The sequence below is a fragment of the Ascaphus truei genome, chromosome 2, assembly GCF_040206685.1.
Source record: "Ascaphus truei isolate aAscTru1 chromosome 2, aAscTru1.hap1, whole genome shotgun sequence".
Classification (NCBI taxonomy): Eukaryota; Metazoa; Chordata; class Amphibia; order Anura; family Ascaphidae; genus Ascaphus; species Ascaphus truei.
The window spans coordinates 94,460,873-94,478,404 of NC_134484.1; the positions used below are offsets into that span (position 1 = coordinate 94,460,873).

The window sequence follows — 17,532 nt, forward strand, 5'->3', positions numbered from 1 at the left end:
GGGCATTTCTGTCTCTTGTTGCATCCTTAGGCAAATGTATCCATTTGATCCAGAGGATTCCAAGGCTTGGGATAGCCCTCCAAAGATAGACATATAAGTAGCAAGACTATCCAGAAGATTGTCGATTCCCCTTGAGATGATGACTAAAGGTTTCGGAATCCAATGGATGAGCGTGGAATGTGCATCAAGAACACAAAGACAGAGACTTTCAATTCAAAGCTGTGCTGTTAGGCCTGTCATCCGCTCCCAGGGTTCACAAAATTAATGGTGGTGGTGGTAGCAGCAGCAGCAGCACTCAGGGAGCAAGGTACATGAGTAGTACTCTGTCTAGATGACTGCCTAGTGAAATCAACATCACAACAAAAAATGTGAAAAATCACATTTAGTATGTACTGGGATCTAGGCTGGGTCATCACTTATGTAAAAAAAAAAAAAAAATGAGAACAGCACAAAGCATTCACTTTTTAGGTCTGCAATTTGACACTGGCCACAGTAAATGGGAAAATCTGATCAAACAAATCTAGACACCTCAGGACTGCCTCAACTGCCAAGCTGAGAGTGCTAGGGCTCATGTCAGCCTTAATAGAGCAATTCCATGGGCACGACGGCATACAAGTCTTCTCCAGATAGAGGTTCTAAGGGAGTGGAACCGAAATTGAAGTTCATTTGAGAAGCATCGCACTCTCCTTTCCAGAACCTCCCTGAGGTGGTGGCAGCAGGCTGGTCCTTAAAAACACCAGCATGGACAGTGCTTACTACAGACTCAAGTCAGTTTGAATGGGGAGCACACTTGCAGAACCACACGATTATGGGTCAGTGGCACCAAGCACAGAGAAGATTGCTGTCAAATTCACTAGAATTAAGGGCAGTGTTCAAAGTGCAGCAAGCCTTCCATTCCCACTTGAAAGGCAAGCCTATCAGCATCCAAATGAACAAAATATATATAAATAAAGCAGCAACATATATAAATCGCAAAGGGGGTACAAGAAGCTCAACACTCATGAGGGAGGCTAAGTGGATACAATCATGGACAGAGAACAACAGTCTGTCTGTAAAAAGTTCACATCAGCGGGAAGGACAATGTTGTGGCAGATTCTCAGCCACCAGAAAATTGTATAGAGAGAATGGTCCCTCCAAGAAGTTTTTCAACAAATAACTCACAGGTTGGGGCAACCAGAGATTGATCTGATCACAAGAAGGGAAAATGCAAAGGTCATCAGGTTTTGTTCTCTGCAAGAGTGACATTTAGATGCGGTGATTGGGATTTTGTATTGGCATATATCTTCCCTATGTTGGTTCTGAGAATCCTCAAGAAACTCAAACAAGACAAAGCGACAGTGATGGTGACCATCCCATACTGGCCCAGAAGTACATGATTTACAGACCAGTTAAACCTATTAGCAGAATCCTGCTGGATACTACCAAACAGGGAGGACCGTCTGTCTTGAGGTCCAGTACACTACTGGAAGCTGAAAGGCGAATAATGAAATGGGAACTATCTTCACCAGTGATAGACCCTACTACAGTCTTGTAAAAAGGTGACCTCCAAGATTTACATAAAAATCTGGAGAAGGTTCCATAAATGGTGCAGAACAAAAGGCAGTAGTCCAGAAACAGCTTTCATTATCCTCATCCTAAATTTGTTTGCAGGAGGGTTTCCAGAAATGACTTCAGATTACAGCGATCTGTTTGCAGCAAATTGTAGAGAGGTCCAATGATGGAGATTGGTCTATTCAGAACATCAAATCTAGAGTCAGTGATCCCATACCAATAATGGTATTTTGGACCAATGCTAAATTTTTAAAGCTTCCAATGACTGAGCTCCAGATCAGAACCAACGCAAATACCACCCTAACTCCTGCTACTAGTTTTAAATACTTGGGCATATGGGTTGACTCCCATTTAACATTTGGGATGCACATTGATACGCTGACATACAAAACCTATGCCAAACTAGGTGTACTTTATAGGAACAAATCCTCCCTAAGTCTGCTGGTCAGAAAGCTTATCACACAGCAGGTGCTAATGCATTTTATCGACTATGGGGACATGGTATATGGCTTGAACCCCAAACCTACCTTAGCAAACGTGATACCCTCTACAATTCAATATGCCGTTTTTTTTCTCCAATGCAACTACAACACACATCACTGCGAAATGCTCAAAGAACTAGATTGGTCATCACTTGAGTAGGCACAAAGTCCATCTTTCCTTTCTTGCCTTCAAATACTTTCTGGGTAAGCTACCTGTCTACCTGAACAAGCTCCTCAACCCTAACACATGCAGCACTTATCCGAGATCTGATTCCAAAAGACTGTTCATGGTCCCAAGGTTCAGCAAAGTATCCGGTCGCTCCTCCTTCTCTTACCGTGCACCCCAAAATGGGAACAATCTACCGGAGACTCTCACAGCCACCACCTGTCTAAGTGCTATCAAAACTAAAGCTGTCTCACATTTTAATCTGGTCTGTAACTGTTACATACGCCTTTAATATATATTATCTTTAACTGTGCATGCAATGTCTTGTATATAATGTATACCGTGTTCACTTATGTAACTGTATTTGTAACCATATATTATTTGTCATCATAACTCTATGCCCAGGAAATACTTGAAAACGAGAGGTAACTCAATGCATTACTTCCTGGTATAACATTTTATAAATAAAATAAATACCAGCGTGGGATTTTAATCTAGTAATAAAAATTATTTGCAACACACCTGAAAAAAACAATAGACATTGATGATCAACTAGAGTGTTGCACCAAATTGATTAATGTAAGATGAATCATCTTGGTGATATAAGGTGGGTGCAAGACTGAAGAGTTAAGTAAACATCAAAACAAAATGGAGGGTATATAGAAGTGTATACTCCAAAAGAAAATCACTTGGTTGCACACCAACTGTGTAAAACATAGCATTTAATGAATCAATGAAAATGGATCACTGTAATTAGAGTCAAAAGCATAATTAACAAGTAATTGGTTTGTATGGGGGGAGGTGGAAGAGAAAGGGGAGAAAGCACAGATCTCTGAGGCACAAAATCAATGAAGAGCCAACATACCAGTTGTGACGGTAGGGGCAATGAGGCTCTTATATTAAAGGTTAAGCCCAGTCATTGCCCCTGTCTGGATGGATATACCGGATGTCCCTGCAAATCCATCCTTCTGTGGCTCAACACACAAAAGATGGAGGCACACCATTTTAGTTGCAAAAAAAGATCAAGGTTTTACTCCATGTTTGTAGCAAACTGAATGGGACTGCAGGGACCCCTGCTGTGTTAATCCGATGAGCCATTATTCTGGCATCAGAATCTCACAGAAATGTTGAGGCATTTACTGTGAGATACCTTAGTTTTTACCCAGGCAAGTGATCGAATACTGGTGGCTGCATCTGTAGGAGGTTTCCACGCCTTTTAGTGATGTTTTCTCAATAAAATATTTTTTTTATACTACCATACCTGGCTCCCTTGGCTGTGCTCAGCTGATACCTTTTTTTTTTACCTCTTTGTAAAATGGTAGCAAGTTCTTTTTTTGAGCTGTGATATGGGACTACAGTCTAAGATGTTATAGCACTGTTTATCCCCCAATAGTCTCTTATTTTCAGAGGCATACTGTAAGCGTCTATATCTTGAATGACGATATTCCGGTTTGTGGGTGAATTCAGTGCTTGAAATTAAAACTTTAAGACCCTCTCTCCAGCATTCAAATTGTTGGTGGATTTTAAGTACGAAGGTTGAGATTCTAGATCTCTTGTTACACGACATGAAGAGTTCAACTACAGGGCAAAGATTAGATGATTAAGTAAAGTGACTTGTTAAGATCAGTAAAAGGACGCGTGATGCGAGTGTCAGTATCTTCATTTTGTTCTCACGGGAAGATGAGACTCGAGGTTATGTATATCTGATAGACTCATAGTATCTGTGTCCCCATTGGCTCGTTTTGTGTAGAATTCATGAAGTAACAGTCTCCTGCCAAATAGATTGAGATCCTCTGCTCATTCAAAGAAATTAAAATTTTACGTGAGAGAGAATGAGGGTCCCTTTCTCAACAGGCTCAGTTGATCAATGCTGAAAGTAGTTTGAGACAGATTTGAAGATCTGTAGTGAATCTGTTTTAGCATCTAGTACTGTTGTGTCTTCCAGTATGGTTGCACTTTTCTTTCTTGAGGGGTTGTTTTTCCCTCTGTGGGTTTGACATTTGGTTGCGTTATGGCTAAAAAAAATTAGTCATTGCCTGGAAGAGGCGACTGGTGGCCTTTGTTCCTAAGGAAATCATTATTTTGTTGTGTTGTTAACTCATTCTCTAAGGTTTCAACATCTGAAGAGGGGTAATCTGTCATATTGCACCTCTTATTCTGTCTAGAGGGGTACCTATAGACTGTGCCCTGTTCATAATCATGGCTGTCTCGGATGAATTTACTGTGTTTTCTATCCTTTAATTTGTTTTTGAATTTGTACATATTAATCTCTAGTCGTCTTTCATAATCCTCAAAATCCCGGAGTTTATTAACTTTAGAGATGTCCTTAAGAGCAATTAGATACAGATAGCTCCCACTGTTTAATAAAACCAGTTGATGTAATACGGTGAGCAGGGTTAAGCCTTAACCCAAGTCCACAAGGGATCACACAGTTTGAAACCTTACAAGAAGCCGACATTAATAACCTGTCATTGGAAAAAAAAAATGGTGTGCTTAATTGCAGTAATCTCATACAGACTATATGCTTGGTTTATCAAAGATCCAACATGCAAATTCCAACGGGCCTAAAAGGTCACTCTTCAAGAGCGATAGTGGCATCCTAGGGGGAGAAAACACAGGTGTCGGGCTACGTGGGACAAATATACACATTTTTATAAAACCATTATAAATGGGATGTACAGGCATCCCAAGAAACAGCCTTCGGCAGAAAAGTCTTCCGGCTGTAATAGATTAAATTGTGTTTTGCTGTGCCTCTTTTTGTTCCCTCCATTGCTATAGCTGTAATAAATACCCATGGTGCTGCCAGATGCATGGAAAGGGAAAACTTGGCTTACATTTTTGGTATTTTCCTTCAGTCCATCAGACTGCACATAGCTTTCCCTTTCCTTCTATTATGGTTAGAAGGGGAGCCTTGTTGTCTAAAAATGTGTTTACCTAACCTTATACTACTATGAACACTGCAGAGGTAAAGGGGGAGGTGCCATATATAGGGCAGGTGCAAGCTTTTTCTTGTCCTACCCCAGGAGGTGGAGTCTATAACTAGAGGGGCTGCCTGATGTACTGAAGGAAAATACATATTCGGTAAGCCAAATTCTTTTTAAAAGACCCTAATTTCTTATCAGAAAATGATGATCGACTGATAAAAACAGTTGTTAGTCATGTAATAAGGATGCACAATATTTTAAGAACTGTAAATACTGCATAAACTAATTGTTAATAAAATAGGTCGATATTATTATTATTTATTTATTTTACAGCTCCTTTCCATGAAAACATGACAAACCCCAAAGAGAAAACTCCAATGTGTTTGGTAAATGAGTTAGCCCGCTTCAATAGAATTCAACCCCAGTATAAGCTTCTGGATGAAAGAGGACCAGCTCACTCAAAGGTTAGCTAATTTGGGCTACCTGTACATGCTATGAAAAAACAGCAAAATCAATTACCTATTAGATTCTTTTTACTGTGAGTGAATTTAAAATCTTATGTAACAGTCCAGGTATTGCAAATTTGTTTTCCCTGTCCTCTTTGATTTAATATCATACCTGGATTACACTCTCTGTCCTCCGCCTTACTCTGTTCCTCACACCCTTCGGACTCTCCATCGCAATTCTCTTATCCCAGTCATATTGTTCCACTTAACACCACTCTCCTCTGCATTGCTTTCACATACACAAAGGTTTAGTTCAACACATGAGTTGGAGTAATTAGAGAGGGAACTTGAAAGATTGAGTGTCCTATATTTTTTTATTTATCTATTTTTAAATGTAACTGGATATTATGCTTTTTTTTTTTGTCCTGAATTGGCATATCCCAAAAAGTGGAGGTTGGGCGATAACGAACATAATTCCCACAATATTGATATTTATCGCGATAAATACCCAATAGTAGACATTTTGATGACTTACATTTTTATGTTTCTCTTAACCCCTTCGTCTCAAAGATATTGTGGGGGAGAGGAAGGGGCTTAAGAGACGGAGGAGAAATGAGTTTGAGAGAGACGTGGAGGGGGGGGGGGGGGTGAAGGGGTTTGAGAGACATTGGGGGATGAAGGTATTTGAGAGAGACAATGGGGAGATAAATCCTTTATCAGCCATTTTTATTACCGCGGTATTACTTTCCAACCAGTATTTTGCCCAACCGTAGTCAGAACCAGCATTCAACACTGATATAAAAATAATAGAGGAATTGTTGATCACATATCCATGTTAGAGCCCTGAAGTTTTGCTCCCCAAAGAGACCTTCAGGAAGGTCAGACGGTTGAAGGTCCCAAACTTCTGATTTCTACAGTAACATGGATATGTGATAAATAAGTCCTCTATTTGTTTTTGATTTTTTTTTTTTCCATTGTGCCCCGTGCTGGTTTTAACTGTCTCTGGGATATGCTAGAACATGACTATGATACCTTTCTTTAGACGTGCACTGGCTGATCTCAAGGAAACCATTTGCTTGCTCTTGTGAGTGATGCCATCTTTGTGTATACAATGATTATTTTCCTTTGTAACACGTTATACACTCTCCATTATTTTTTTTTAATTACTTCCTTGAAGTTGTTCACAGTACAGCTGACACTGGAAGAAGAAACCTGGGAAGCTGAAAGCACCAGCATTAAGAAAGCTCAACACGCTGCGGCCAGCATAGCGTTATCTGAAACTACACTCCCCAAACCAGCAGCGAGGCAGACCAAAAAAATTATCAACAATAACCCAGGTGTGTTGGAATTTTTTTTTCCCCTCCCTGTGGTTAGGACATTTTCTTTAGCTTGGCAGAATACTCATTTAAAGTTGTGCATCTGTAAATGAAAATGACGAGGCCTATATGGCATTTAACATTAGGTACAGTAATCTTAAACTCGAGAAAGCTATAACGAGGATGCACGGTAATTGTTTTTATCTGCCGCTACACAGAAGCTGCTGAACTGCATGAGAATATATATACTTCAGCAAGACTGTCTCCTAAAGGTAAATAGATGTCAGGATGCGTTATGTTATCACATTACTACAGTAATGATAAACTGACCATTATCAATTCCAGCCAAATATACCTAAATATTTCAACCCCTTTGCTTTGTTACATTGTTACATAATAGATGAGGTGGAAAAAAGACATACGTCCATCAAGTTCAACCTATGCTAAATTTAACTGAGGTCAAAATAATTTGAAGTGATGCAAACACTGCAGTTTTCCGGATAAACGTGTAGCACGTGACAGGGCCGCTCAAATCCCCTTATTAATAATTCATAACTTGTGTAATGTGTTTACATTGGCATTTTTTGTCTGAATTATAAACATTTATCTCGCTATATTTATCAATGTCAACCATGTATCGGTAACCACAGGCTAATGAATTAGGAAGACCTGGGAACGCAATCTTTTCCCATTTGAGGAGAAAATCTACTTGTCACTTCTAATCTTAGAAATGTATTGATCATATAATAGGACATGACCGACTTTTATTTATTTTTTTCAGTGCATTTTTTTTTAGCAAATGTAACCTTTTTTTTTGATTCTTAAAATTTTTCGTTTGTAATTTTCGCATCCTCAGTGTGAGACTTATGTGAAGAGGAGCAAAGTTAAAATATATATTTGTAAGCATATCATTTCATACCAGTTGCAAAACGGAAATGAAAATTGAGGGAGGCGGATAAAGCAGTAAAGATAATATTACACAGATTATTCATTATCAAAATATTCAGTTCTGTCGCTCCTGAGCACAAATGGTTCTATTTCCTGAGCGGTTCTCTGAGATAAGACACCGTATGGGCCATTCCGTAGGGAGTGGTGGCGTGTGTCTTTTATGGCTTGCTTAGTAAATATGGATCAGAATATTCTACTCTGAGAATACATGGTGGCGTGATACTTTTGGTAGTCTTCAATGTTGGAGGTCTTCAGCTCCATTGTACACACCGGTTTCTTGCCAAACATCTTCCCTATACTCGCCTGCTTTTGCTTTAATTTACAAATTGATATTACTTAATTTTGGATGTGCTCCTCAAGATTAAATGAAACTGTTATTTGGGAAGTCATGAGAAGGGTTGAGGTTTTGTTTTAGCACCAAAATGAAAAAGAACCATACACATCCCTCTTTGTCCCCACTTCCTTACACTTTAAAGTCCCGTGATGCACATGTATCATACATTATAATGATACGGTTTGACATTACAATGCATTGAGTGAGCCTGACATATTTTTTATTTATCAAATATTTCACCAGGGCAGACATTTTTGAGAGTTACTTCTTGTTGTCAAGTATGTCCAGGGTGCAGAATATTGTAATGTAATTGGATATTTTCAGATACAAACATGTTTAAAGTATGAAACCGCCAAATTCTTTAAAATCTTAAACAGGTGACAGATTTGAAAGACTGGTAAATGGTTCCAGAATTGATGTGTCCTTTAACGACACATCAATCCAAGCCGTTTTTTTTTCCATTTGTTCTTTTTTTTAAATACAAGATTGAAGAAAGGGGGTCTCCAGAGATAAACCCCATTAATTTCAGGTTCAGAGACCTCCTGCTTCCAGAGGCACCTGCCTTCATAAGGGGTATACACCAAAGCTGATAGGTCATGTTGTAGAGTCTTTCAATCGCAACCACGACCAAGATTGGACTAGGGACCTTACAAACAAACCTATACTAGTGTCCAGTGTATCAAGTCAACTAGACTCTGATAGATACACACATTTATAGGACGGCACCAACACACCATGTTATATGCATAACCTAGCATCCTAGATGCCAGTCCCTCTACCATAGGCACGCAGCTATATTTGCTTTTTTAACTTTATCGTCGTAGCATCCCAATATTACATCGTTACTTTATGTGATATTAAAATTGATTTTAGACCGTTTTTTTCGCAGTTACACAAAGACCACTAATATTATATATAAACGATTTTTGGTCAGTAGTGCACCTTAAAAGGGATCTCTCTCTGTTGATCGTGTCTCTACAACACAACCTATCAGCTTTTGTTTATAGTCTGACTATCTCCCTGGTAGCACAAAATGCTAATGGTAATATCAGCTGCAGCGAGGTTATCGCTTCCTTGTTTTGCTTCTTAAGGAGTGCCAGTATCCACTTCAGGGTTCACTATATGACTACTTTTCAAAGCTGTGACGTCATCTGCTGTGGCTTCCTATTGGCCCATGTGACCAGGGGCATTAAACTGCAGAGAACTGCAAGTGATACGGACAGCCCTGGAGGGAAGTATCTTTGCAAGCAGGGGGTCTGTGGAGCGAAAATTAACAGGATTCAGCTCCGGAGACCCCCTGCTTCAAACCTATATTAAAAAAATTAAGAAAGAAAAAAAACCTACATGTGTGTTTTTTTTTTAAATAAATCAGTTCTGTACTACGAGAAAATACTTGTAGCATTTATTTATTTTATAATACTCTAGACGACATTATAATACATTAATAATGTAACAAGCATTTTATGTTTCTATGGCAACCATTTACAAAGTCACATCCCCATTCCTATCCTGAAACAGGCTCTGGCACACCCCTTTTTGAGCCCTGCCCTCTCTCTAGCAGTGCACCAAGAGTATCTAGTGGCTGCCTGCTCACATGATCTTCCCCACACAACTTTCCACTGACTGCAGAATACTCCTCTGCAGCCATTTAGTGAACCCCCGAGCCAAATTTTTGCCGATCGATCACAGGAGAACGGATCAATTGGCAACTTAGCTAATTACTTATCATTGTGTGGATTCTATTGATGCACATATTAAAGGGAGAAAAATAAATGAAAAAAATAGCAGTTTGGACTGCTGTTTTAAAAGAAGGCAGAGCAATTCATATCTTATTGAAACTTTTAACCATAATAAACACACAGAACCCCGCAAGCTCAAGAAATCCCAAAACATACCACATAATATGTATATGTGTCAAAAGGAAAACTACTGAGCGTGGCCAAATCTATACAACAAAAGACAGTAAGGCCCAATGCTACATACAATATGACAAAAATACACAGTGAAATATCTATATATTCTCTTGAAAGAGGGTCATTTAGTTAAACCCTTTGGCCAAAGCTTTTTAAGCCTGCAAGCCACATCAAGGCATGACCACATATCGCAGGTCCTAACACTAACTGATGCAAATTCTCATTTACCTCCTATCTTTGGAGGGAGAATGATCACATTGGATCTGTCCAAACCCAGTAACATGAAAAAGACCTGCTAACTTGGAAAGTGAGGAGGGTCGAGCTTAAACCCTGGGTGGAGGGGCCGCTAACCTCCAAACAGATGAGACCAGATGGAATATATAGGTATTTTATTGTGTATTTTTGTCATATTGGATGTAGCATTGGGCATTTCTGTCTTTTGTTGTATACATTTGGCAACGTTAGTAGTTCTTCTTTTGACACTTAATATAATGTGTGTGTATGTATGTATGTATATATGTATGTATGTATGTATATATATATATATATATATATATATATATATATATATATACAGTGGTTGACAAATCACCAGAAAATCTACTCGCCACACAAAAAAAATCTACTCGCCACCTAGTACCAAACGTGTGCTGCTTGGGCCAATATTTACTCGCCCGGGGGTTAAATCCACTCGCCCGGGGCGAGCAAATGTATAGGTTTGTCGAACACTGTATATATATATATATATATATATATATATATATATATATATATATATATATATATATATATATATATATATCTGGTATGTTGTGGGGTTTCTTGCGCTTGCTGGGATTCTGTGTGTTTAGTGGCTATGTTGTACTTTTATGGTTTGATATTTTATTTCATGTGTAGATTAATAAGATGTAGATGATGTTAGCAGCTTAAAATATTAAAAGTATACATTAAAAAAAACAAGGTTTATTATCCATGCTATGTGCAGCATGCAATCGCCCTCAAAATAACGGATTTTGTTTTTACCTTATGCGAACCAGGGAGCCCTCCAGAACTCAGCTGCAGCACTCCAAACTTTTGCCAGTACTTGCAGGGAAAAACAAAGATGGCTATGATGTCACCCAGTGAGAAGCAGCAATGACGTCTCACAGTGATGTCACAGCTTTCTACAGGCATACCCCGGTTTAAGGACACTCACTTTAAGTGCACTCGCGAGTAAGGACATAGCGCCCAATAGGCAAACAGCAGCTCACGCATGCACCTGTCAGCACGTCCTGAACAGCAATACCGGCTCCCTACCTGTACTGAAGCTGTGCGCAAGCGGAGAGACTATAGAGCCTGTTATACATGCGTTATTTACATCAGTTCTGCACGTATATGACGATTGCCATACAGTACATGCATCGATAAGTGGGAAAAAGGGAGTGCTTCACTTTAAGTACATTTTCGCTTTACATACATGCTCCGGTCCCATTGCGTACGTTAATGCGGGGTATGCCTGTATTGGCTACTAGAGTGAGGCTGACCCCAGTGGCCAAATTGTTTCTTCTGGGCACAAATTCTTGTGATAGAATAATAAAATTAAGTCTCCCTGGACTGTAAAGGTCCTGTAGCTTGGAGTGCCGCAGTTCAGCTTCAGGGACCCTTGTTTCAGATGAGGTAAATGATTAAGCTCATTCCGACATGCAATCATTGCAAGATTGTCTAATCTTGTATCATAATTGAGTGGTATGATAAACAACTTGCTTAGTTTTATGCAAAACGATATTTGACCTAATTTTTTATTTTTTTTGTAGATGTCAGTGTCCCATTATTTTTTTTAAACTAGTTCCTCTTTTGTCACGCAGTTCTGATATTCTTTACTATTTTTGTAAAGAAATAGTAATGGTACTGTAGCCCAGGGGTGCGCAAAGTTTCCTTTATGCGCCCCCTGTCTCCCCTCCGGCTCGCGCGGCTCCGGAGTCGTGACGGCACGTGACCCCGCGGCTTCATTTGACACCGGGTTGCCATGGAGACGCGTCGCTGGAAGGCAAGGTAAATAAAAAGTTGCAGAGGCCTCGCGCGATCCCCCGGCATTTATTTTAAATGCATTTGGGGAAGCGCTGGGGCCTCTCTAACAGCTGCGCCCCCCTCAGAAAATCTCGCGCCCCCTACTTTGCGCACCCCTGTTGTAGCCCACTAGAGGTGTGTGTGTATGTATGTGTACACACATACACACGCACCCACATATAAATATTTACACGTGTGTGTACTGTTTTCTTTAGTGGTGTTCCACTACACCCGTGGTTTGTTTGTTTCTATCTCTCAATTCAGTAAAATATATTTCATATCCACTTTATTTAGACTTGGAACAGTATCCATTGGACAAACTTGACTAAAGCAAAGTAATGTCAGTAATATCTTAATTAGGTTCTTAAAAATACATTTGTTTTAACCTTTTAAATAAGCCATTGGTACAGTTGATGCTATGTGGTACTGCTCTGAGATTTTTAGGGTAAACTTTAAAAAAATGATTGAAAAATATACATGTGAGAGTTGTTTAAAAAAATAAAATAAAGCATCAATGATTGATCGTGTTTAAGCTATTAAAGGTGCAATCCCACATAGGAGCAAATTAGACTAATGGTTGTGAAGTTTAACAGGTTAAAAAAGTTATTTTATATTTTTCATTGGTTAAGTAGGAGAATTTATAAATCATTTAGATTTTAATTACCTCCTATAAACACTTTAACCTGAAGACTGGGAAGGGCTTTATTGGTTTAAAGGACATGGTACAGCTAACCCCGTTATAACGCGATCCATTACAACGCGAATCCGCTTATAACATGATGCAAGCGTGGCTCCCAATTTTCGTATTTATGAATACTTTACAACACGATTATTGGTATCTTAAATACTTTATTGTATAATGCATATAATTGTACATTATTTCTAACGCGATTTGCTTATAACGTGATGTGATTCTTTGGACCCCAAGCACAGCGTTATAAGGGGGTTGAGCTGTATAAAGTAATCAGATTTGGTGATACCTATAACAGGGATTGAGCAAAAAAGATTGACCATCACCTCTATTCCCCTCCTCTATTTAGACAAAAGCAAATGGAAAATGTTTAGCTTTCACAAATAATGTAAAAGTGTAAGGATTACCGAAGTACAGCCGCTCCGCGCATCCTCTCGAGCACCAGACGCGCGCAGCATGCACGCCAAAATGGCGTCATCCGACGCCGCGGACTCTGGCTCCGCCCCCGGATCATGACACACACTGACTTTGCGCAGAGCTTGCATGTGTCACGTGCACCACGCCCCCAAGCTACGTGTCAAGTTTCATTAGCTGTACTAACAGCTGCACCTGCTCATACAGTAGATGCATTCTTTAGCTGCACAAACAGCCACACCGGCTCATTGAGCCCTGGACCTATCACAGCTACCACAGAGGCCGTGCCCCCGCTCCACCCGCCATGGGGGCTGGCTGATCCAGCCTATATATGCTCACCAATGTTATAGGCACATTGGCTGAGTATAGATTCATGTTACTCTGTGTTTACCCTTGCTGTTCCTGCCTTGTCCCTGTCCTGTTGCTTTGTTCCAGTTTTTGATCTTCTGTGTACCGAACCGGCTTGCTTTGACTACTCCAACCTCTGGCTCCTGATCTTGGCTACCTCTGACTCCTCGCTCCTCTCTAATCCTGAACTCGGCATTGCACATCGACCACTCTCCACTCTCCAACCCTGACTTTGGCAAAAGTACCTTCTACGCTCCGGATATCTCCTACGTTGAACTCGGCAAGTATAAAGACAACTCTGATATCTATATCCCTGACCCTGCTGTCAAGACAAACCTACACTCCGGACGTGGCCCCCGTGCCTGTGGCTGGTGTTTGTTACTACTCCCATCTCAGTACAGGGTCTCGTTCTGTTTGTGGTGAGCACAACGTGACAAAAAGAAGGCATAGACGTGTCTGATTTTTAGGATACAAATGCATAGTTTTGAGCTATTCAACCGATCCTTACCAGATTCGATTGTAAACTCCTCAGAGCAGTGGCTCCTTACCCAATGTTACATTTGTGTTGATGCCCTTAACCCATCTTATTATGTTCCATGTATTTTAATTGCATTTTAGTGTTTGTAAAAATTAGACAGCACAGTGTTTGAAAAGTAAAACATACACAGGTGCAAAGTTGTAGGGATTATTGAAAGCCCCAAGTTTTATAAACCTACATTTATGCAATCCTATATGTAATTATTATGGCATTGAATTTCAAGGCAGATGAGAACCACTTGGCCCACATGGCCTGCCAATTTCCCCATCTGTTATACATTTTCTGAGCCAATATGATCCTTGGTTTTCTTTTCTATTTAGGATAGCATCAATTCCCTTCCTATAATAGCCTCTGCCACCTCTGTTGGGAGGAGACTTTCCGTGACGTACTTGCCCAGATTTGACCTGAGCCTGCCACCCTACAGCTTCGGAGCACTTCTTTCAATTAAATATGCTTCCCTATGCTTGTTGAACGCAAGGATCAGACACTGTGCTCGGGCACTGGCTGCATTGAAATGGCTTCCTTATAAAGACTCCCACTGCTGTCCATCAACCAATGTCGTATCCATTCAACTACCTTAGAATCCAATCCCAAGCACTGCAACTTGTTTATCAGTCTTCTATGTGGAACAGGCCTGCACAACATACAGCCCGCGGGCCGCATGCGGCCCACCTGGCCTCTCTGTGCGGCCCGCGATGACTCCAGTCGGGCGCCAGTTAATTAATTAATTAAATAATAATTAAAAAAAGTTTAAAAAATGGCGGCGATTCCCCACCCGGCGCGCATGCGCAGGGCCCGCTCCCCCCCCCCTGCTCTCTCCCCCCCCCCCTCGCTCGCAACGTGGGACGGAGGGGGAAGTAAAACAGCCAGCTCCTCTGCGGCAGAGGATTGGGTGACTGTGGTGGAGCATGCTGTGCGTGTGCACTCTCAAGTGCCCCCAACTCGCAAGTCAAGTCCAAGTCTCTACTGCAGGCAGGTACATGTCACTGCCTCACCTGGTGCTGTCCTGTCCTCCATTGGGGTGCCACGCTGCTCACTGAGTCTCACTCTGTCAGTCCTTCGTGTGTGTGTGTTTGTGTGTGTGTGTGTGTGTGTGTGTGTTTGTGTGTGTATATCTATATATATATATCTATATATGTATATCTATATATATATATATATATATATATCTATATACTGTATATATCTATATATATAGAAATATATATATATCTATATATATAGATATATATATATTTAGATATATATATATATAGTGTAGATGTGTGTGTGTATATGTGTCCCCTAGGAATTATACATTCTTTTGATGTGAGGTGCAAGGGGGGAAAAGGATGTGAGGTGCAGGGGGGGGGGGGGGGAGAAGGATGTGAGGTGCAAGGGGGGGAGAAGGATGTGAGGTGCAGGGGGGGGGGAGAAGGATGTGAGGTGCAAGGGGGGGAGAAGAATGTGAGGTGCAGGGGGGGGGAGAAGGATGTGAGGTGCAAGGAGGGGAGAAGGATGTGAGGTGCAAGGGGGGAGAAGGATGTGAGGTGCAGGGGGGGAGAAGAATGTGAGGTGCAGGGGGGGGGAAGGATGGGAGGTGCAAGGGGGGGAGAAGGATGTGAGGTGCAAGGGGGGGAGAAGGATGTGAGATGCAGGGGGGGGAGAAGGATGTGAGGTGCATGGGGGGAGAAGTATGTGAGATGCAGGGGGGGAGAAGGATGTGAGATGCAGGGGGGGAGAAGGATGTGAGGTGCAGGGAGGGGGGAGAAGGATGTGAGGTGCAGGGGGGGAGAAGGATGTGAGATGTACTGTAGGTGGGGGAGAAGGATGTGAGATGCAAGGGGGGGAGAAGGATGTGAGGTGCAAGGGGGGGGAGAAGGATGTGAGGTGCAAGGAGGGGGAGAAGGATGTGAGGTGCAGGGGGGGGTATTGTGTGTTTGATGTGGAGGGGGAGAGATGGGGATATGAGAGATAGATGGGGACTATTGCAAAGGTTGATAGTGAGGGGTTCTGGGGGAGATATATGAGTTGCTGGAGGAGAGATGATGATGATGTTTTTATCCGTGCGGCCCAATTTTTTTTTCTTTGGAGCAGTACGGCCCTTCTCGCTTTCCGAGTTGTGCAGGCCTGATGCGGAACAATATCTGTGTTTAATAAGTGCCTTGCTAAAATCTAAGTAAGCTACATTTACTTCTCCATTCTAAATTATTAACTAGGTCACAGGCTAAAAAAAAAACACACATTTTTGTTTGACATTCTCTCTCCCCAGAAAATTCATGCTGCTTTGAATCTTGTAAATTGCTGGATTTGAGATATTAAACAATTATTTCTTCAGCAGTATTAACATTAGGCTCAATGGCCTGTACTTGCCAGCATGTTCCCTACTTCCACTTTTGTGTAACTACATTTGCTCTTCTCTAGTCACCTGGCACCACCAGCTGTTAGTGACTGGTTAATTAGTTATGTTAATGGTATTGGCTGCAGCCTTCTAAGCTCTCTTAGTATATTTGGATGTATCCTATCTAGCACCATTGACTTGTTCACTTTCACAAGTTCCCCTATGAATTGCTACTCTGTAAATGGTGGAAATGTGCAAACTTTTCACCAGGCTTGTTGGACCTTGCCAGTTTTACCCTTATTTATTTTTTTCCTGAAGGTTTGCTTAATTTTAAAAGTTTGCAGTCAGTTTGCCCAGAGCTAAATTAGTGTGCCTGCATTTTCACTTCATTTTGCTTTACTGTTAAATTGGCTCAATTCAATTATTTGGGGAGTAAATGTAGAAATAGACGTGTTTGCATTAGGAGGGAGTGCTACCAATAGATACATGCAGATGACTCTAGGAACGATTTCTAATTACATTTTCAAAGGAGGGGTGTTGGAAAGGTTTTGTGGAGGTAATTGTGGCCGTGATGGCAACAGGTAAAGTGAGTGGGACACCAGAGAAAAGGCTAGTAGCTGCTAATTTGAAAACCGCTGCAGCTGTACTCAACCCTCAGCAGCAGCATTCTAGTATAAAAAGAATTATAACTGAAAGGGATATTTTACCAAAATCGTCTCTCTGCCATCTCCCGTGTAAAAACAGGTCACCACCAACGCCAGGGTGGCACTAGAAAAATGTGTGCCCATTCTAACTGCTCCTACACAACTTGTAATGCCCTATGTTGTCTTCAGCATTGCAATAACCTGCCACACCACAAGCTTAAAGCAGAGATCCCACCTGGTGGGTTTCAATACTGTACATGCCAGTGTGGCGCTATGAGCAGTGCAGGGAATACTACATAATTGCATGAAAAATGCTAATTGTATACATGTACAGAACAGTGTTTTATGCGACTGCTACCATCCCGCAGCAGCAGCAGCAGGATCTACTGAGAGAAATTGAATGAGAAGCAACAGTCTGAGTTCCAAGTTTAAATGCTGACTGAGTTACCAT

The 17,532-nt window shown here is 41.0% G+C and overlaps 1 protein-coding gene across 15 annotated transcripts in view; it reads left to right on the forward strand.

The window, feature by feature from the left end:
- STAU2 (staufen double-stranded RNA binding protein 2) overlaps positions 1-17,532 on the forward strand; it is a 414,157-nt gene that overhangs the window by 23,793 nt on the left and 372,832 nt on the right. For 12 of the 15 annotated variants that reach the window (XR_012797298.1, XM_075583378.1, XM_075583368.1 and 9 more), the window contains exons 3-5: positions 5,457-5,587; positions 6,747-6,906; positions 7,104-7,157. The exons of 1 other annotated variant lie outside the window; for it this stretch is intronic. Coding sequence is in view for 13 of the 14 variants with exons in the window: in XM_075583378.1 (XP_075439493.1) it covers positions 5,457-5,587; positions 6,747-6,906; positions 7,104-7,157 (345 nt within the window). In the remaining variant the exon portion in view is untranslated. The remainder of the gene's footprint in view (positions 1-5,456; positions 5,588-6,746; positions 6,907-7,103; positions 7,158-17,532) is intronic. 2 more of the 15 variants (XM_075583388.1, XM_075583447.1) reach the window with 1 other exon arrangement.